The 20627-nt window shown below is 65.6% G+C and overlaps 1 protein-coding gene and 1 long non-coding RNA gene across 2 annotated transcripts; one reads left to right on the forward strand and one right to left on the reverse strand.

Moving 5' to 3' along the window:
- The first annotated feature begins 445 nt into the window (after positions 1-445).
- Positions 446-19328, forward strand: PRMT5 (protein arginine methyltransferase 5). The gene is made up of 17 exons (XM_080609016.1): positions 446-598; positions 713-831; positions 2483-2568; positions 3136-3270; positions 4532-4644; positions 5377-5426; positions 6142-6305; positions 7259-7420; positions 9237-9314; positions 9424-9482; positions 10639-10761; positions 12545-12720; positions 13929-14038; positions 15978-16071; positions 16304-16420; positions 17463-17527; positions 19152-19328. Exons 1-17 carry the CDS (start codon positions 486-488, stop codon positions 19302-19304), a joined length of 1917 nt encoding a protein of 638 aa, XP_080465142.1. The 5' UTR covers positions 446-485; the 3' UTR covers positions 19305-19328.
- Positions 10768-12503, reverse strand: LOC308186855. The gene is made up of 3 exons (XR_013944335.1): positions 12429-12503; positions 11405-12396; positions 10768-11351 (listed from the first exon to the last, which is right to left on the reverse strand). It is a non-coding gene; the product is annotated as an uncharacterized lncRNA (long non-coding RNA).
- Positions 19329-20627: the final 1299 nt, after the last annotated feature.

Here is a 20627-nt window from a genome sequence, read left to right on the forward strand (position 1 = left end):
CTGACAGGCGGGGCCGCGCGGCGATTGGCTCACCGCCGAACGAGGGCGGGACCCCTTTTCCCGCCCAACCCCTTGACTGACAGGCAGGTCCGCGCAGCCATTGGCTCACAGCCCAAGGCGGGCGGGACCTCCCCTCAGCCTCCCTCCGCCCTTTGATTGACAGGCGGCGCCGCGCAGCCATTGGCTCACAGCGCAGTGAGGGCGGGACCCCGCTCAGCGGTTTGACTGACAGGCGGGGCCGCGCGGCGATTGGCTCACAGCGCAGTGAGGGCGGGACCCCGCTCAGCCGTTTGACTGACAGGCGGGGCCGCGCGGCGATTGGCTCACCGCCGAACGAGGGCGGGACCCCCTTTTCCCGCCCAACCCCTTGACGGACAGCCGCCTCCGCCTATCCGCCGGCCGTGTGGGCGGGCCCCCGCCCGCCGCCGCCGCGTCGCCATTGGGCGGCGGCCGGAAGAGGAGGAGCGCGGGGGAGAGGCGCGAAGATGGCGGCGGCGGCCGGGCCGGGGGCGGCGGGCGCCGCGCGGGTGTCGAGCGGGCGGGAGCTGGGCTGCGTGCCCGAGGTGGCGGCGGCGCTGGGGGCCGTGGCCCGCCAGGGGTGAGCGGCGCCTTTAAGCGCCCCGGTGGCGGGGGGGGGGGGGGGGGGGCGGAGCGCTTCCGGCGCCCCCTGACCCCCGACCCCTGACCCCTGACCCCTGACCCCCCGGGGCAGGTTCGACTTCCTGGCGGCGCCGCTCTTCCACCCCCGGCACCGCCGCGAGTTCGGGGCCAGCCCCGCCAGGGGGCGGCCGGGGCCGCAGACGCGCTCGGACCTGCTGCTCAACGGCAGGGGTGAGGGCCCCTATAGGCCTATAGGCGTATATATATGTGTATGGGGGGGGCGCGGGGGGCCTATAGGGGGTGGGGGGGGTGTGGGGGGGCTGGGGGGGCTGGGGAGGGGGATGGGGGGGGCTATAGGGGCTGTAAGGGCCGTTAGGGGGGGCATAGGGGGGTCTATAGGGGACGTAGGGGGTGTATAGGGGATATATAGGGGGTATAGGGGCTGGGGAGGGGGGTGTGGGGGGGCTATAGGGGCTGTAAGGGGCTTTAGGGGGGACGTAGGGGGTCTATAGGGGACGTAGGGGGCGTATGGGGGATGTATAGGGGATATAGGGGGTCTATAGGCGATATATAAAGGGCATAGGGGCTGGGGAGGAGGATGTGGGGGGGCTATAAGGGACTTTAGGGGGGATATAGGGGGTCTATAGGGGATGTAGGGGGTCTATAGGGGATGTAGGGGGTCTATAGGGGATATATGGGGGGTATAGGGGCTGGGGAGGGGGGTGTGGGGGGCTATAGGGGCTGTAAGGGGCTTTAGGGGGGATATGGGGGGTATATGGGGGATGTATAGGGGATTCAGGGGGTGTGTAGGGGCTATAGGGGGGCTGTAGGGGCTGGGGAGGGGGATGTGGGGGGGCTGTAGGGGCTGTAAGGGCCATTAGGGGGGACATAGGGGGTCTATAGTGGACGTAGGGGGCGTATGGGGGATGTATAGGGGATATAGGGGGTCTATAAGCGATATATAAAAGGCATAGGGGCTGGGGAGGAGGATGTGGGGGGGCTATAAGGGGCTTTAGGGGGGATGTAGGGGGTCTATAGGGGATATATAGGGGGTATAGGGGCTGGGGAGGGGGGTGTGGGAGGCTATAGGGGCTGTAAGGGGCTTTGGGGGGGATATGGGGGGTGTATGGGGGATGTATAGGGGATATAGGGGTATATGGGGGACGTAGGGGGTGTATAGGAGATGTATAAGGGGTCTGTAGGGGATATAGAGGGGGTATAGGGGCTGCGGAAGGGGGTGTGGGGGGGCTATAGGGGCTATAAGGGGCTTTAGGGGGCACATAGGGGGTGTATGGGGGGTGTATAGGGGATATAGGGGGGCTATAGGCAATATATAGAGGGCATAGGCGCTGGGGAGGAGGATGTGGGGGGGCTATAGGGGGCTTTAGGGGGAATATAGGGGATGCATGGGGGATATAGGGGGTGTATGGGGGATGTAGAGGGTCTATAGGGGATATATAGGGGGTATAGGGGCTGAGGAGGGGGATGTGGGGGGGCTGTAGGGGCTGTAAGGGGATTTAGGGGGGATATAGAGGGTGTATAGGGGATATAGGGGGTGTATAGAGGCTGTAGGAGTCTGTAGGGGCTGCGGAGAGGGATATGGGGGGGCTGTAGGGGCTGTAAGGGGCTTTAGGGGGGCTATAGAGGATGTAGAGGGGATATAGGGGGTGTATAGGGGGTCTGTAGGGGCTGGGGAGGGGGATGTGGGGGGGCTATAGGGGCTGTAAGGGGTTTTAGGGGGGATATGGGGGATATATAGGGGTGTATAGGGGATATAGGGGGCGTATAGGGGCTATAGGGGGGCTGTAGGGGCCGGGGGGGGGATATAGGTGCCGGGGGGGGGCCGTAGGCCCCTATAGCGCCCCCCCCGCGCCCCCCGCAGACTGGACGACGCTGATCGTGGGCCGCCTGTCCCCGTGGATCCGCCCCGACTCCCCCCTGGAGCACGTGCGCCGCAACTCCGAGGCGGTCAGCAGGCCACGCCCCCTTCCCCGAGGCCACGCCCCCTTTCCCGAAGCCCCGCCCCCTTTCCCGCAAGCCACGCCCCCTTTCCCGAAGCCACGCCCCTTCGCGCGAAGCCACGCCCCCCAAACCCCCGCCCCCCGGCCAATAACACGCACCCGGGGCGAGGCCCCGCCCCCTTATCGAAGCCCCGCCCCTTGTCGAAAGCCCCGCCCCCATCGAAGCCCCGCCCCTTGGCTTAAACCACGCCCCCTTGCTGAAGCCACGCCCCCTGTTGCCCCGCCCCCCCACAAGCCCCGCCCCCTCCCACCCCCATGGCCCTCGCCAAGCCCCGCCCCCTTAGACCCCGCCCCCTTAGACCACGCCCACCAGACCCCACCCACTTAAGCCCCGCCCCCTTTGAGCCCCGCCCGCCTCCTCCAACCCACCCCAACCCCCCGCCCCCACCCCGCCCTCCCCCAAAGCCCCGCCCCCTCAAGCCCCGCCCCCCCGGAGCCCCGCCCGGTTAAGCCCCGCCCCCTGGGGCCCCGCCCACCGAAGCCCCGCCCACCGAAGCCCCGCCCCCCCCCCCAGGCCATGCTGCAGGAGCTGGACTTCGGGGCGTACCTGGGGCTGCCGGCCTTCCTGCTGCCCCTGCGCGGCCCCCACAGCCCCAACCTGGCGCGGGTGCTGAGCGCCCACCTGCACAGCGGGCACCACAGCGCCGCCGTGAGCACTGGGGGGGGACTGGGAGGCGCTGGGAGGGAACTGGGAGGCGCTGGGAGGGGGCTGGGATATACTGGGAGGGGGCTGGGGGGCACTGGGAGGGGGTTGTAGGGGGTTATGGGGGGGTTATAGGGCGGCTGTAAGGGGTTATTGGGGGGTCTGGGGGGTATTGGGAGGGAACTGGGAGGCACTGGGAGATACTGGGAGGGAACTGGGAGGCACTGGGATGGGCCGGGAGGGGGCTGGGGAGGGCTGGGAGGGGTTGTAGGGGGTTATGGGGGGGTTATAGGGGGTTATGGGGGGGCTGTAAGGGGCTATTGGGGGTCTGGGGGGTATTGGGAGGCACTGGGAGATACTGGGAGGGAACTGGGGTATACTGGGAGGGGCCAGGAGGGGACTGGGGTGGGACTAGGGGGGGCTGGGAGGGGTTGTAGGGGGTTATGGGGGGGTTATAGGGGGTTATGGGGGGGCTGTAAGGGGTTACTGGGGGTCTGGGGGGCACTGGGAGGGCACTGGGAGGCACTGGGAGGCACTGGGAGGGAACTGGGAGGCACTGGGAGGGGACTGGGGGGGGACTAGGGGGGCCTGGGAGGGGTTGTAGGGGGTTATGGGGGGGTTATAGGGGGTTATGGGGGGGCTTGTAAGGGGTTACTGGGGGTCTGGGGGGTATTGGGAGGCACTGGGAGATACTGGGAGGGAACTGGGAGATACTGGGAGGGGGCTGGGGGGCGGCTGGGGGGGGGCTGAGGGGCGGCTGGGGGGGACTGGGAGGGGTTGTAGGGGCTTATGGGGGGCTGTAAGGGCTTATTGGGGGTCTGGGGGGTATTGGGAGGGAACTGGGAGGCACTGGGAGATACTGGGAGGGAACTGGGAGGTACTGGGAGGGAACTGGGAGATACTGGGAGGAGGTTGGGGGGGGCTGGGAGGGGTTGTAGGGGGTTATGGGGGGGCTGTAAGGGGTTATTGGGGGTCTGGGGGGCATTGGGAGGAAACTGGGAGGCACTGGGGTGCACTGGGATATACTGGGAGGGGACTGGGATATACTGGGAGGGGACTGGGATATACTGGGAGGCGCTGGGAGGGGAAATGGCGGCACTGAGAGGGAACCGGGGGGCGCTGGGGGGGGCCTGGGAGCACTGGGAGGGGGCTGAGGGGCTCTGGGGAGGCACTGGGACGTACTGGGAGGGCACTGGGCTGTACTGGGGGGGCTGAGGGAGGCGGCGGGGGGGCTCGTACTGGTTCTTACTGGTCCGTACTGGTGCAGTTCTGGGTGCGGGTGCCGCTGGTGGCCCCCGAGGACTCGCGCGATGACGTCATCGAGAACGAGAGCCCCGTGGGGGAGGGGGAGGGGGCGGCCGAGGAGCGCACCTGGCACTGGTGGGCACTGGGATATACTGGGAGGGACTGGGAGGGGGCGGGGAGGGACTGGGAGGGACTGGGAGGGGGCGGGGAGGGGGCTGGGAGGGGTGGGGAGGGACTGGGGGGGGAGCTGGGGGCACTGGGAGGGAACTGGGGAACACTGGGAGGGACTGGGAGGGAACTGGGATATACTGGGATGTACTGGGATATACTGGGAGGGGGACTGGGGGCGCTGGGAGGGACTGGGAGGCTTTTGGGGTGAAAAGCGGGGATCTGGGGGCCGGAATCGGGGGGAGGAGTGGGAGACGGGAGGGGCCGGGTGGGTTTTGGGGGGAAAAATGGGGATTTTGGGGTCAGAATCCAGGATTTTGGGGAAAAACCGGGGTTTGGGGGTCAAAAACTGAGATTTTGGGGTTAAAAAGGGGAATTTGGGGGTAAAATGAGGGCTTTGGGGCCAAAAAGGGGGGATTTGGGGCCAAAAAGGGGGGATTCGGGATTAAAAGGGGGGATTTGGGGGGAAAAATGGGGATTTTGGGGTCAAAAAGCGGCGTTTTGGGCCAAAACCCTGGCTTTTGAGTCAAAACCTCGTCTTCGGGGGGTCAGGAGGGGGATTTTGGGCCCAAAAAGTGGGATTTTGGGGCCAAAAGGAGCCGTTTGGGGCGCCGGGAAGGATTTGGGGTGAGAAGAGGAGGTTTTGGGGGCGGGCGGGGCCCCGTTTCGGGGCTAAAAGCGCCGCTTTTGGGGCCGCAGGTGGCACAACTTCCGCACCCTCTGCGACTACAACAAGCGGGTGGGCGTCGGTGAGTGGGGGCGGGGCCTAAAGGGGCGGGGCCTAAAGGGGCGGGGCCTAAAGGGGGCGTGGCCTCGTGGTGGGGGCGTGGCCTCGTGGTGGGGGCGGGGCTTGGGAGGGGCTTTAATGGGTGGGGGAGTGAAGGGGCGGGGCTAAAGCATTGGGGGCGTGGCCTACGGCGGTGGGAGGGGCCTGGATGTTTGGGGGCGGGGCTACGGGGTTGGGGGCGTGGCCACGACGCAAAGGGGGCGGGGCTTAAGGGGGTAAATGGACAGGAGGGTGTGAGGGGGCGGGGCTACGGGGGCGTGGCCACGGGTTGGGGGCGTGGCCACGGGTTGTGGGCGTGGCCACGGTGGAAAGGGGCGGGGCTTAAGGCTTAAAGGGGTAGAACCGGGTCCAGGGGGGGGCGGGTTATTGGAGGGGGCGGGGGCTGTTGAAGGGGCGTGGCCACGGAGGGGGCGTGGCTATGGGGTGGGCGTGGCCTGGGGGTGTGGGCGTGGCTTTAGGGGGTTGTGGGCGTGGCCAGAGCATGGTGGGCGGGGCCTAACCCTTGGTATGGGCGTGGATGGGGGCCATAGGGGGGTGTCAAGGGGGGCGGGGCCTAACCGAGGGGGCGGGGCCTAACCGAGGGGGCGGGGCCTAACCGAGGGGGCGTGGCCTCGCGGAGGGGGCGTGGCCTCGCGGAGGGGGCGTGGCCTGAGCGCCCCCGCCCCTGCCCCCCGCAGCCCTGGAGGTGGGCCCGGACCTGCCGTCGGGGGCGGCCATCGACCGGTGGCTGGGCGAGCCGGTGCGGGCGGCCATCTTGCCCACCGGCGTCTTCCTCACCAACAAGAAGGGCTTCCCCGTGCTCTCGCGCCCCCACCAGCGCCTGCTCGGCCGCCTGCTCAGGGTGCCAAGGGGGGGGGGGGGCCGGGGACGGGGGGGTTAGGGGGTGGGGAGCGGGGTGTGGGGTGGGTGTGGGGCTGGGGAGGGGGTTATGGGGTGGGCGTGGGGCTGGGCAGGGGGGTTATGGGGCTGCAGGAGGGGGTTATGGGGCAGGAGGGGGGCTGTGGGGCTGGAGGAAGGGGTTGTGGGGCGGTTGTGGGGCTGGGATGGGGTCTGTGGGTCCCAGTCCGGGTTCTATGGGGCAGGCTATGGGTCTGTGGGTCCCAGTCCGGGTTCTATGCGGCAGGCTGTGGGGCTGTGGGTCCCAGTATCAGATCTATGGGTCCCAGTCCGGGCTCTATGGGGCAGGCTGTGGGTCCGTGGGTCCCAGCACCAGATCTATGGGGCAGGCTGTGGGTCTCCGGGCCCCGGTAGAGGCTCTATGGGGCAGCGTATGGGGTCTATGGGTCCCAGTCCAGGTTCTATGGGGCAGGCTGTGGGTCCGTGGGTCCCAGTATCAGATCTATGGGTCTTGGTCTGGGCTCTATGGGGCAGGCTGTGGGTCCATGGGTCCCAGCACCAGATCTATGGGTCCCAGTCTGGGCTCTATGGGGCAGGCTGTGGGTCTCCGGGCCCCGGTAGAGGCTCTATGGGGCAGGCTGTGGGGTCTGTGGGTCCCGGTCCAGGCTCTATGGGGCAGGCTGTGGGTCCGTGGGTCCCGGTATCAGATCTATGGGTCCCGGTAGCGGCTCTATGGGGCAGGCTGTGGGTCTATGGGGCAGGCTATGGGTCCGTGGGTCCCAGTCCCAGATCTATGGGGCAGGCTGTGGGTCCGTGGGTCCAGGTATCAGATTTATGGGTCCCGGTAGCGGCTCTATGGGGCAGGCTGTGGGTCTATGGGGCAGGCTGTGGGTCGGTGGGTCCCGGCGGCGGCTCGGTGGGGCGGGCGCGGGCCTGACGCCGCGGGGCGCCCCCCAGCTGGAGGTGCAGGTGGTGCTGTGGGGCGCCCCCCACCACGGGGGGAAGCCGCTGGGCGCGTACCTGCAGTACCTGGAGTACCTGGGGCAGAGCCGCCCGCCCCCCTCCGCCTACGAGCTCTTCGCCCGCGGCTACGAGGACTACCTCCAGTCCCCCCTGCAGGTGGGCGGGGCCAACCCCAAAGGGGGCGGGGCTAACCCCAAAGGGGGCGGGGCTAACCCCAAAGGGGCGGGGCTAAGCAAAAGGGGCGGGGTTAATCCAAAAAGGGGGGGACTAACCCAAAAATGGGGCGGGGTAGGGGGAGGGAGGGGGTGGGTGCAGATGGGAGGGGGGAGGAAAGGGTTAAAAGGGGCGTGGCTAACCCGAGAGGGGGCGTGGCTAACCCAAAGGGGCGGGGCTAACCCAAAAGGGGCGGGGCTAACCCCAAAAGTGGGGGGACTAACCCGAAAATGGGGCGGGGTAGGGGTAGGGAGGGGGTGGGTACGGATGGGAGGGGGGAGGAAAGGGTTAAAAGGGGGCGTGGCTTGTTTAAAGGGGCGTGGCTAACCCAAAAGGGGCGTGGCTAACCCCAAAAGGGGCGTGGCTAACCCCAAAAGGGGCGGGGCTAATCAAAAGGGGCGGGGTTAACCCAAAAAGGGGGGGACTAACCCAAAAATGGGGCAGGGGTAGGGGTAGGAGGGGGTGGGTGCAGATGGGAGGGGGAAGGAAAGGGTTAAAAGGGGCGTGGCTAACCCAAAAGGGGGCGTGGCTAACCCAAAAGGGGCGTGGCTAACCCCAAAGGGGGCGTGGCTAACCCAAAAAGGGGCGGGGCTAACAAAAAGGGGCGCGGTTAACCCCAAAAGGGGCGGGGCTAACCCCAAAAGGGGCGGGGCTAACCCAAAAGGGGCGTGGCTAGCCGAAAAGGGGCGGGGCCAAGGCGAAGGGGGCGGGGTTAACCCAAAAGGCGGGGGATTAACCCGAAAATGGGGCAGGGGGAGGGGAGGAGGGGGTGGGTGCGGATGGGAGGGGGGAGGAAAGGGTTAAAAGGGGCGTGGCTAACCCGAGAGGGGGCGTGGCTACCCCAAAGGGGCGTGGCTAACCCAAAAGGGGCGTGGCTAAGAAAAAGGGGCGGGGTTAATCCAAAAGGGGCGGGGCTAACCCAAAAATGGGGCAGGGGTAGGGGTAGGGAGGGGGTGGGTGTGGATGGGAGGGGGGAGGAAAGGGTTAAAAGGGGCGTGGCTAACCCGAGAGGGGCGTGGCTAACCCAAAAGGGGCGTGGCTAACCGAAAAGGGGCGGGGCCAAGGTGAAGGGGGCGGGGTTAACCCAAAAGGGGGGGGATTAACCCGAAAACGGGGCAGGGGGAGGGGTAGGGAGGGGGTGGGTGCGGATGGGAGGGGGGAGGAAAGGGTTAAAAGGGGCGTGGCTAACCCGAGAGGGGGCGTGGCTAACCCAAAGGGGGCGTGGCTAAGAAAAAGGGGCGGGGTTAACCCAAAAGGGGGGGGATTAAGCCGAAAATGGGGCAGGGGGAGGGGTAGGAGGGGGTGGGCGCAGATGGGAGGGGGAAGGAAAGGGTTAAAAGGGGCGTGGCTAACCCAAAAGGGGCGTGGCTAACCCAAAAGGGGCGTGGCTAACCCAAAAGGGGCGGGGCTAACCCAAAAGGGGCGTGGCTAACCCAAAAGGGGCGTGGCTAACCAAAAGGGGCGGGGTTAACCCCAAAGGGGCGGGGCTAACACAAAAGGGGCGTGGCTAACACAAAAGGGGCGTGGCTAACCAAAAGGGGCGGGGCTAACCCAAAAGGGGCGGGGCTAACACAAAAGGGGCGTGGCTAACCCAAAAGGGGCGTGGCTAACCAAAAGGGGCGGGGCTAACCCAAAAGGGGGGACAGGGAGGGGGCGTGGCTCGACGAGGGGGGCGTGGCCAAACGTGGGCGTGGTCAGCGAAGGGGCGTGGCTTGACCCCCGGGTGGGCGTGTCCCCCGCTGGCCCCGCCCCCTCGCAGCCGCTGATGGACAACCTGGAGTCGCAGACCTACGAGGTCTTCGAGAAGGACCCCATCAAATACTCCCAGTACCAGCAGGTGGGCGGGGCCTGCGCCGGAAGTGGGGGGGGCGTGGCCACGCCGAGGGGGGCGTGGCCGCGCGCGACCACGCCCCCCTTTTTTGGCCCCGCCCCCTTTTCCTTAAAAGGCCATCTACAAGTGCCTCCTGGACCGCGTCCCCGAGGAGGAGAAGGACACCAACGTGCAGTGAGTGCCCCGCGCCCGCCGTGGGGCGCCCCGTAGCGCCGCGGGGTGCCCTGCGTCCTTATGGGGCGCCCCGCGCACCTATGGGGCGCCCCACATCCCAATGGGGCACCCCAAATCCCAGTGGGGTGCTCTATATTGTTATGGGGCGCCCCACATCCTTATGGGGCACCTTATATCCTTATGGGGCGCCCCACACATCTATGGGGCACCCTATATCCCCTATGGGGTGCCAATATCCTTACGGGGTGCCCCACGCATCTATGGGGCGCCCCACATCCCCGTGGGGCACCCCGAATCACAATGGGGTCCTTTATATTCTTATGGGGCAACCTATATCCCTACGGGGCGCCCCACACATCTATGGGGCACCCCACATCCCTATGGGGCGCCCTATATCCCCTATGGGGTGCCGATATCCTTATGGGGTGCCCCACGCACCTATGGGGCGCCCCACATCCCCTTGGGCCACCCCAAATCCCCATGGGGTGCTCTATATTCTTATGGGGCACCCTATATCCTTATGGGGCGCCCCATATATCTATGGGGCACCCCACATCCTTATGGGGCGCCCTCTATTCTCTATGGGGTGCCGATATCCTTATGGGGTGCCCCACACATCTATGGGGCGCCCCACATCCCCGTGGGGCACCCCAAATCACAATGGGGTCCTTTATATTCTTATGGGGCAACCTATATCCCTATGGGGTGCCCCACACATCTATGGGGCACCCCAAATCCCCATGGGGCGCCCCAAATCCCCACAGGGCACCCTATATCCTCTATGGAGCACCTTATATCCTCAATGGGGCGCCCCACATCCCCATGGGGCACCCCAAATCCCCATGGGGGGCGCCCTACACCCCTTTCGACACCCGCGTTTCCCTACGGGGCACCCCATAGGCGCTATGGGGCACCCTATACTTCTACGGGGTGCCCCACACATCTATGGGGCGCCCCACATCCCCGTGGGGCACCCCAACTCCCCACAGGGGGCGCCCCACACCCTTTCCGCCGCCGCCGTTTCCCGACGGGGCGCCCCCGAACCTCGACGTCGTGGCCGCGGGGCGGCCGTGGGGCGGCCGTGGGGCGGCCGTGGGGCGGCTGTGGGGCGGCTATGGGGCGGCTATGGGGCTGAGCGCCGCCCCCCGCCCCACAGGGTGGTGCTGGTGCTGGGGGCGGGCCGGGGGCCGCTGGTCAACGCCACGCTGAGGGCCGCCCGCCAGGCCGCCCGCCGCGTCCGCGTCTACGCCGTGGAGAAGAACCCCAACGCCGTGGTCACGTGAGCTGCTGCCCCATGGCTGCCCCATAGCTGCCCCATAGATTCCCCGTGGCTGCCCCATAGATTCCCCGTGGCTGCCCCATAGATTCCCCATAGGTTCCCCGTAGGTTCCCCGTAGGTTCCCCGTAGGTTCCCCGTAGATTCCCCGTAGCACCCCACAACTGCCCCACGGCTGCCCCATAGCTGCCCCATAGATTCCCCACAGCGCCCCACAGCTGCCCCATAGACGCCCCAAAGTACCCTAAGTACCCCATAGAGGCCCCCCAGCACCCCCTAAACCCCTCCGTCGCCCCATAGCCCCCCTGTATACGCCCCACACCACCCCATAACCCGCCCCCTTGCCCCCTAGCCACCCTATATACACCCCATAGTGCCCCCTAGATTCCTTTATCGCCCCATAGCCACCCTATATATACCCCATACCACCCCATAACCCACTCCATCACCCCATAACCACCCTATATTTACCCCATACCACCCCATAACTCACTTCATCACCCCATAGCCGCCCTATATACACCCCATACCACCCCGTAACGTATCCCATCACCCCATAACCACCCTATATTTACCCCATACCACCCCATAACCTATTCCATCGCCCCATAACCAACCTATATAGACACCATAAGCACCCCATAACCCACTCCATCACCCCATAACCACCCTATATACACCCTATACCACCCCATAAGCTATCCCATCACTCCATAACCACCCCATATTTACCCCATACCACCCCATAACCCACTCAATCACCCCATAATGACCCTATATATAGCTTATACCACCCCATAATCCACTCCATCACCCCATAACCGCCCTATATACACCCCATACCACCCCATAACGTATCCCATCACCCCATAACCACCCTATGTGCACCCTATACCACCCCATAACCTATGCAATCACCCCATAACGACCCTATATATAGCCTATACCACCTCATAACCCACTCCATCGCCCCATAACCACCCTATATAGATGCCATACCACCCCATAACCTATTCCATCACCCCATAACCACCCTATATTTACCCTATACCACCCCATAACCCGCTCCATCACCACCTAACCACCCTATATATACCCCACACCACCCCATAACCTATTCCATCACCCCATAACCACCCTATATATACCCCAAACCACCCCATAACCTATCCCATCACCCCGTAACCACCCTATATATACCCCACACCACCCCATAACCTATTCCATCGCCCCATAACCACCATATATATACCCCATACCACCCCATAATCTATTCCATTGCCCCATAACCACCCTATATATGCCCCATACCAGCCTATAATCCACTCCATCACCCCATAACCACCCTATATTTACCCCATACCACCCCATAACCCACTACATCACCCCATAACCGCCCTATATTTACCCCGTACCACCGCATAACCCACTCCATCACCCCATAACCACCTTATATACACCCTATACCACCCCATAACCCACTTAATCACCCCATAACCACCCTATATATACCCCATACCACCCTATAACCTATTCCATTGCCCCATAACCACCCTACATACGCCCCATACCGCCCCATAATCTACTCCATTACCCCATAACCACCCTATATACACCCTATACCACCCCATAACCACCCTATACACACCCCATACCACCCCATAACCCACTGCGCCGCCCCTTAATCCCCTCCACCGCCCCGTAACCCCCCTATACCTACCCCAGACCCCCTACCCCCGCCCCCTTGACCGTGACCCCGCCCCTGACCCCGCCCCCCGCCCCGCAGGCTGGAGAGCTGGCAGTACGAGGAGTGGGGCGCGCAGGTGACGGTGGTGCCGCGGGACATGCGGGAGTGGCGGGCGCCCGAGGCCGCCGACCTGCTGGTGTCGGAGCTGCTGGGCTCCTTCGGGGACAACGAGCTGTCCCCCGAGTGCCTGGACGGCGCCCAGCCCTGCCTCAAGGGTGCGCCGGGGCTGGGGGGGGGGGGATGTGGGGCCGGGTTGTGGGGCCGGGAGGGGCGGGGGAGTGGGGTTTGGGGTGCGGGAGGGCGGTACGGGGGGGATGGGGTGGGCGCTACAGGTGGTCGTTTGAGGTTTGACCCGACTTTGGGGCTCCAGAGGTGGGTTTTGGGGTCTGGGGGTCTTCAGGGGTGGGTTTTGGGGTCAATAGGGATGGGTTTTGGGGTGGTCGGGGTCAATAGGAACAGATTTTGGGGCGTTGGGAGCCATAAAAAGGGGTTTTGGGGGCATTGGGGCGATGGGGTGGGCGCTGGAAGTCTTTGTTTGAGGTTTGACCCGACTTTGGGGCTCCAGAGATGGGTTTTGGGGTCTGGGGGTCTTTAGGGATGGGTTTTGGGGTCAATAGGGACGGGTTTGGGGGTGTTTGGGTCTATAGGGATGGGATTTGGGGTGTTGGGGGTCATGGGAATGGGTTTGGGGGGCGTTGGGGTTGATGGAGTGGACGTTGGAGGTCTTCGTTTGAGGTTTGACCCGACTTTGGGGCTCCAGAGATGGGTTTTGGGGTCTGGGGGGTCTTTAGGGATGGGTTTTGGGGTCAAGAGGGATGGGTTTTGGGGTGTTCGGGGTCAATAGGAAGAGATTTTGGGGCGTTGGGAGCCATAAAAAGGGGTTTTGGGGGCATTGGGGCGATGGGGTGGGCGCTGGAAGTCTTTGTTTGAGGTTTGACCCGACTTTGGGGCTCCAGAGATGGGTTTTGGGGTCTGGGGGTCTTCAGGGATGGGTTTTGGGGTCAATAGGGACGGGTTTGGGGGTGTTTGGGTCTATAGGGATGGGATTTGGGGCGTTGGGGGTCATGGGAATGGGTTTTGGGGGCGTTGGGGTCGATGGGATGAGTTTGGGACGTCTTCGTTTGACGTTGGGGGGCTTGGGGATGGATTTTGGGGTCCATTGGGATGAGTTACGGGGTCTGGGGGTCCACGGGGGTATTTTTGGGGTCTGGCGGTCCGTGGGGGAGGGTTTTGGGGTCAGTAGGCCGGGATTGGGGGGTTTGGGGTCTGCGGGACCGGGATTTGGGGCCGTTGGGCGCCCGGAGGACGCGTTTTGGGGCCGCTGGGTGCGGGGCCGGGTTTCGGGGTGTGAAGCCGGGATTTCGGGGTGGTGGGGCCGGGTTTTCGGGGTGGTGGGGCCGGTGCTGACGGGGCCGCCCCACAGAGGGGGGGGTGAGCATCCCGTGCGCCTACACCTCCTTCCTGGCCCCGCTCTCCTCCTCCAAGCTCTACAACGAGGTGCGGGCCTGCCGCGAGCGCGATCGCGACCCCGAGGTACGGCGGGGGGATTTTGGGGGTCCCGGGGGGGGTGCTTCGGGGGTCCCGGGGGGGCTTTCGGGGTCCTGGGGGGGCTTTCGGGGTCTTGGGAGGGCTTTTGGGGTCTTGGGGAGGTTGTGGGGGGGCTTTGGGGTGGTTATGGGGGGGTCTTCGGGGTCTTGGGTTGGCCGTGGGGGGGTTTTGGGGTCTTTTGGGGGTCTTGGGGGGTCTTTGGGGTCTTTGGGGGGGTCATTTGGGGTCTTGGGGTGGTCATGGGGGGGCTTTGGGGTCTTGGGTTGGCCATGGGGGGGGTTTAGAGTGGTCTTTGGGGGGTCTTTGGGGTCTTTGGGGGGTCTTAGGGGGTCGTGGGGGGGATTTGGGGTCTTGGGGTGGTCACGGGGGTCTTTGGGTGGGCATGGGGGGTGTGGGGGGGTCTCAGGATTGGTCGCCGGGGGGGTTTTGGGGTCTTGAGGGGTCTTTCTTTGGGTGCCCATGGGGGGTCTTTGGGTGGTCATGGGGGGGCTTTGGGGTCTTAGGGGGAGTTGTGGGGGATCTTTGGGGGGCCACGGGGGGGTTTTGGGGTCTTTGGGGGGTCTTTGGGTGGGCATGGGGGGGGTTTGGGGTCTTGGGTTGGCTTTGGGGGGGTCTTTGGGGTCTTGGGTTGGCCATGGGGGGTCTTTGGGCGGGCGTGGGGGGGTTTTGGGGTCGTGGGGGTCTTGGGGGGGGGTCTTGGGGGTCTCAGGGGGTCTTTGGGGTCTCGGGGGGGTCTTGGGGGCCTTGGGGGTCTCGGGGGGGTCTTGGGGGTCTTGGGGGGGGTCTTGGGAGTCTTGGGGGTCTTTGGGGTCTCGGGGGAGTGTTTGGGGTCTTGGGGGGGTCTTGGGGGGGTGTTTGGGGTCTTGGGGGGGTCTTTGGGGTCTCGGGGGGGTGTTTGGGGTCTCGGGGGGGTCTTCGGGATCTTGGGGGTCTTTGGGGTCTCGGGGGGGTGTTTGGGGTCTCGGGGGGGTCTTCGGGATCTTGGGGGTCTTTGGGGTCTCGGGGGGGTCTTTGGGGTCTCGGGGGGGTCTTTGGGGTCTCGGGGGGGTGTTTGGGGTCTTGGGGGGGTCTTGGGGGTCTTTGGGGTCTTGGGGGGGTCTTGGGGGTCTTGGGGCTCTTTGGGGTCTCGGGGGGGTGTTTGGGGTCTCGGGGGGGTCTTTGGGGTCTCAGGGGGCTCTTCGGGGTCTTGGGGGTCTCGGGGGGGTCTTGGGGGTCTTGGGGGGGTCTTCGGGGTCTTGGGGGTCTTGGGGGTCTTGGGGGGGTGTTTGGGGTCTCGGGGGGGTCTTTGGGGTCTCAGGGGGCTCTTCAGGGTCTTGGGGGTCTCGGGGGGGTCTTTGGGGTCTCGGGGGGCTCTTCAGGGTCTTGGGGGTCTCGGGGGAGTCTTTGGGGTCTTGGGGGCCTTGGGGGTCTCGGGGGGGTCTTGGGGGTCTTGGTGGGGGTCTTGGGAGTCTTGGGGGTGTTTGGGGTCTCAGGGGGGTCTTTGGGGTCTTGGGGGCCTTGGGGGTCTCGGGGGGGTCTTGGGGGTCTTGGGGGGGGTCTTGGGAGTCTTGGGGGTCTTTGGGGTCTCGGGGGAGTGTTTGGGGTCTTGGGGGGGTCTTTTGGGGTGTTTGGGGTCTTGGGGGGGTGTTTGGGGTCTTGGGGGGGTCTTTGGGGTCTCGGGGGGGTCTTTGGGGTCTCAGGGGGCTCTTCGGGGTCTTGGGGGTCTCGGGGGTCTCGGGGGGGTGTTTGGGGTCTCGGGGGAGTGTTTGGGGTCTTGGGGGGGTCTTGGGAGTCTTGGGGGTCTTTGGGGTCTCGGGGGGGTCTTTGGGGTCTCAGGGGGCTCTTCGGGATCTTGGGGGTCTTGGGGGTCTCGGGGGGGTGTTTGGGGTCTCGGGGGGGCCGTTTGTGGCCGCGGGCTGCCCCCGTGTCCCCCCCCCGCCCGCAGGCGCAGTTCGAGATGCCGTACGTGGTGCGCCTGCACAACTTCCACCAGCTGGCCCCGCCCCAGCCCTGCTTCTCCTTCCGGCACCCCAAGCCAGGTAGGGGCGGGGCCTCTGGGACCACGCCCACAAAGGGGCGGGGCCTCCCCGACCACGCCCACAAAGGGGCGGGGCCTCCCGGACCACGCCCGCAAAAAGGGCGGGATTCTGGGGGGGCTGGCGCGGCCGCTCGACGCCGCGTCGGCTCCTCCCCCTCGTGACGTCACGAGGGGGGCGGGGCCTCAAGGAAAGGGGGCGTGGCCCTCGCTGACCACGCCCCCTTCTCGTCCAGACCCCGCCCAGGACAACAACCGGTACCGGCGGCTGGCGTTCCGCGTGGGGGTGAACACGGTGCTGCACGGCTTCGCCGGCTACTTCGAGACCACGCTCTACGGCGACATCACGCTCAGTGAGGGGGGCGGGGCTTGGGGTGGGCGTGGCCCGGGGGGCGGGGCCTAAGAGGGCGGGGTCCCGGGGGGCGGGGCCTAAGAGGGTGGGGTCTGAAGGGGGCGGGGCCTAAGGGGGTGGGGTCTGAAGGGGGTGGGGCTTGAGGGTCGTCGATGGTTGGTTGGGTCAAGGGTGGGTTGGGTGGTGGGGCGGGGCCAAAGGGGGCGGGGCTTAAGGGGGTGGGGCTAAAGGGGGTGGGGCTAAAGGGGGTGGGGTCTCAAGGGGCGGGGCCTAAGGGGGTGGGGTCTGAAGGGGGTGGGGCTTGAGGGTCGCCGGTCAAGTGGGTCAATGAGGGTGGGGTGGGTGGTGGGGCGGGGCTAAACGGGGGCGGGGCTTAAGGGGGTGGGGCTAAAGGGGGTGGGGCCTCAAGGGGCGGGGTCTCAATGGGTGGGGTCCCGGGGGGCGGGGCCTAAGGGGGTGGGGTCTGAAGGGGGAGGGGCTTGAGGGTCGTCGATGGTTGGTTGGGTCAAGGGTGGGTTGGGTGGTGGGGCGGGGCCAAAGGGGGCGGGGCTAAAGAGGGTGGGGCTAAAGGGGGTGGGGCTAAAGGGGGTGGGGCCTCAAGGGGCGGGGTCTCAATGGGTGGGGTCTCGGGGGGCGGGGCCTAAGGGGGTGGGGTCTGAAGGGGGTGGGGCTTGAGGGTTGGCAGTGGTTGGGTCAAGGGTGGGGTGGGTGGTGGGGCGGGGCTAAAAGGGGTGGGGCTAAAAGGGGGCGGGGCTAAAGGGGGTGGGGTCTAAGGGGGTGGGGCTAAAGGGGGTGGGGTCTCAAGGGGCGGGGCCTCAATGGGCGGGGCCTCAATGGGCGGGGCCTAAGGGGGTGGGGTCTGAAGGGGGTGGGGCTTGAGGGTCGTCAATGGTTGGGTCAATGAGGGTGGGGCGGGTGGTGGGGCGGGGTAAAAGGGGCGGGGCTTAAAGGGGTGTGGCCACGGGGGGCGGGGTTTGAGGGGGCGCGGCCAATGGGGGGTGGAGGGGGGCGGGGCTTGCGGTGACGGGGGCGGGGCCCCGCAGGTATCCGCCCCGAGACGCACTCCCCGGGGATGTTCTCCTGGTTCCCCATCTTCTTCCCCATCAAGGTGCGGCGGCCATCTTGGGCGGGGCGGGGGGCGGCACCTCCCAGTCCCTCCCAGTGCCTCCCAGTCCCTCCCAGTGCCTCCCAGTACACCCCAGACCCCCAATAGCCCCCCTACATCACCCCCGTAACCCCCTATGACACCCCAATAATCCCCCAGAACCCCCCAGAACCCCTCCCAGTATATCCCAGCTCCTCCCAGTACCTCCCAGTCCCCTCCCAGTACCTCCCAGTCCCTCCCAGTTCCCTCCCAATCCCCCCAGGCCCCCCATAACCCCCCGTATCACCCCCATAACCCCCCAGCAGCCCCCCACAACCCCCCTATAACCCCTCCCAGCCCCTCCCAGTACCTCCCAGTCTCCTCCCAGTACATCCCAGTCCCCAGGGTGGCCATCTTGGGCCGGTCCCCTGGGGCTCCCCATGATGGCGGCCATCTTGGGCTGACCCCCTTAATCTCTCCCCCCATCACGGCGGCCATCTTGGGTTGGCGGCCATCTTGGGTTGGCGGCCATCTTGTTTTGGCGGCCATCTTGTTTTGGTGGCCATCTTGGGCTGGCGGCCATCTTGTTTTGGCAGCCATCTTGGGTTGGTGGCCATCTTGGGTTGACCCCATTGGGTTCCCCTTGACGATGGCCATCTTGTGGTGACCCCATTGGGCTCCCCGTGAGGTCGGCCATCTTGGGTTGACCCCCTCGAGCTCACCCATCGTCATGGCGGCCATCTTGTGTTGACCCCCTCCTCCTCCTCCCCTTGAGGCGGCCATGTTGGGTTGACGCCAATGGGTTCTCCATGAGGTCGGCCATCTTGTGTTGACCATCAGGGTGATGGTGGCCATCTTGTGGTGACCCCGTTGGGTCCCCCATGAGCTTGGCCATCTTGGGTTGACCCCCTTGATCTTCCCCCCCATCACAGCGGCCATCTTGGGCTGATCCCCTTGGGTTCCCTGTGATGGATGGCGACCATCTTGTGCTGACCCCATCGGGCTCCCCAAGAGGTCGGCCATCTTGTGGTGACCCCATTGGCTTCCCCTTGGCGTTGGCCATCTTGTGTTGACCATCAGGGTGATGGTGGCCATCTTGTGGTGACCCCATCGGGCTCCCCAAGAGGTCGGCCATCTTGTGCTGACCCCATTGGCTTCCCCTTGGCGTTGGCCATCTTGTGGTGACCATCAGGGTGATGGTGGCCATCTTGTGCTGACCCCATCGGGCTCCCCAAGAGGTCGGCCATCTTGTGGTGACCCCATTGGCTTCCCCTTGGTGTTGGCCATCTTGTGGTGACCCCATTGGGTTCTCCATGAGGTCGGCCATCTTGTGCTGACCCCATCGGGCTCCCCAAGAGGTCGGCCATCTTGTGGTGACCCCATTGGCTTCCCCTTGGTGTTGGCCATCTTGTGGTGACCCCATTGGGTTCCCCTTGGTGTTGGCCATCTTGTGCTGACCCCATTGGGTTCTCCATGAGGTCGGCCATCTTGTGGTGACCCCATTGGGTTCCCCTTGACGTTGGCCATCTTGCGTTGACCATCAGGGTGACGGTGGCCATCTTGTGCTGACCCCATCGGGCTCTCCATGAGTTCGGCCATCTTGGGGACACCCCCCCGTAACCCCCCCCCCTTTTTTCTCTCCCCGCAGCAGCCGCTGGCCGTCCGGGCGGGCGAGGAGGTGGCGGTGGCCTTTTGGCGCTGCGCCACCCCCAAGAAGGTGTGGTACGAGTGGGCCGTCACGGCGCCCGCCTGCTCGGCCCTGCACAACCCCACCGGCCGCTCCTACACCATCGGCCTCTGAGCCCAATAAAGCGCCCTCGCTGCACCCCCCCGGCCTCCCGGCGGACGTCTTGGGGGGGGGGCGGCGGCCATCTTGGGAGGGGGGCGGCCATCTTGGGAGGGGGGCGGCCATCTTGGGAGGGGGGCAGCCATCTTGGGAGGGGGGCGGCCGTCTTGCGGGGGCTTTTTGGGGGGTTTTATGAGGGATTTATGGGATTTTTGTGAGTGTTTTAACCACTGGGGGTGGTTCTAAGGGATAATTGGAGGGGTTTTGGGTGGGGGGAAGCGAGAGGGGGCGGTGGACGTCTTGGGGGGGTGGCGGCCATCTTGGGAGGGAGGCGGCCATCTTGGGGGAGGATTTTAGGGGGGTTTTATGAGGGATTTATGGGATTTTTGTGAGTGTTTTAACCACTGGGGGGGTTTCTAAGGGATAATTGGAAGGGTTTTTGGGTGGGGGGAAGCAGGAGGAGGAAGTGGCCATCCTGGGGGGGCGGTGGCCATCTTGGGAGGGCGGCGGCCGTCTTGTGGAGGGCTTTTGGGGGGTTTTAAGGGAGTTTTGGGGGGTTTTGTGCCCGTTTTCCACACTGGGGGGTTCATCAGGGATTGTTGGGGGGGGCTTGGGTCCTGGTTGGAGGAGTTTTGGGTGGGGGGAAGCAAGAGGGGGCGGTGGCCATCTTGGGAGGGGGGCGGCCGTCTCGTGGGGGGCTTTTTGGGGGAGTTTAAGGGGGTTTTGAGGGATTTTTGGGACTGTTTTCAACGCTGGGGGGGTTATAAGGGGTAGTTGGAGGGGTTTTGGGTGGGGGGAAGCAAGAAGGGGCGGTGGCCATCTTGTGGGGGGCTTTTTGGGGGGTTTTAAGGGGGTTTTGTGGGGTTTTTGTGCCTGTTTTCAACACTGGGGGGTTCACCAGGACGTGCTGGGGGGGTTGGGGTGGGTGGGAGGTCATTTTGCCCCCCCCCAGAGCCGCCGCCACCTTGCTCAGGCTTCGACCTGGGCGACTAGGCCGCGTCTCCATAGCAACAGCGCCAAGGAAGGGGCGGGGGCACGGTCTCCACGGCAACAGCGCGCGGGGAGGGCGGGAGAGCGGTCTCCATAGCAACAGCGCAAGGGGAGGGGCGGGAGAGCGGTCTCCATGGCAACAGCGAGCGAGGAGGGGCTGAGCGCCGTCAAGGGGAGGGGCGGGGCGCCGTCTCCATAGCAACCGCGCACCGGTAGGGGCGGGGCCGCGTCTCCAAGGCGACCGCGCAGGCCCTCCCTCCCCCTTAGCCCCGCCCCCTCTCCGCGCAGGGCAATCGGCCCTGAGCCCCGCCCTCGCCGCCGCCCCCGCCGGCCGCCCGCAGCCAATGG

This window comes from Anser brachyrhynchus, assembly GCF_964034855.1.
Source record: "Anser brachyrhynchus genome assembly, contig: SCAFFOLD_351, whole genome shotgun sequence".
Taxonomy (NCBI): domain Eukaryota; kingdom Metazoa; phylum Chordata; class Aves; order Anseriformes; family Anatidae; genus Anser; species Anser brachyrhynchus.

Coding starts and splice junctions, on each gene's coding strand:
- PRMT5 (XM_080609016.1), top strand. CDS start 486: ATGGCGGCGGCGGCCGGGCCGGGGGCGGCGGGCGCCGCGCGGGTGTCG. Junction 599..712: donor GGGGCCGTGGCCCGCCAGGG/GTGAGCGGCGCC, acceptor CCCCCGGGGCAG/GTTCGACTTCCTGGCGGCGC. Junction 7,421..9,236: donor ACCTCCAGTCCCCCCTGCAG/GTGGGCGGGGCC, acceptor GCCCCCTCGCAG/CCGCTGATGGACAACCTGGA.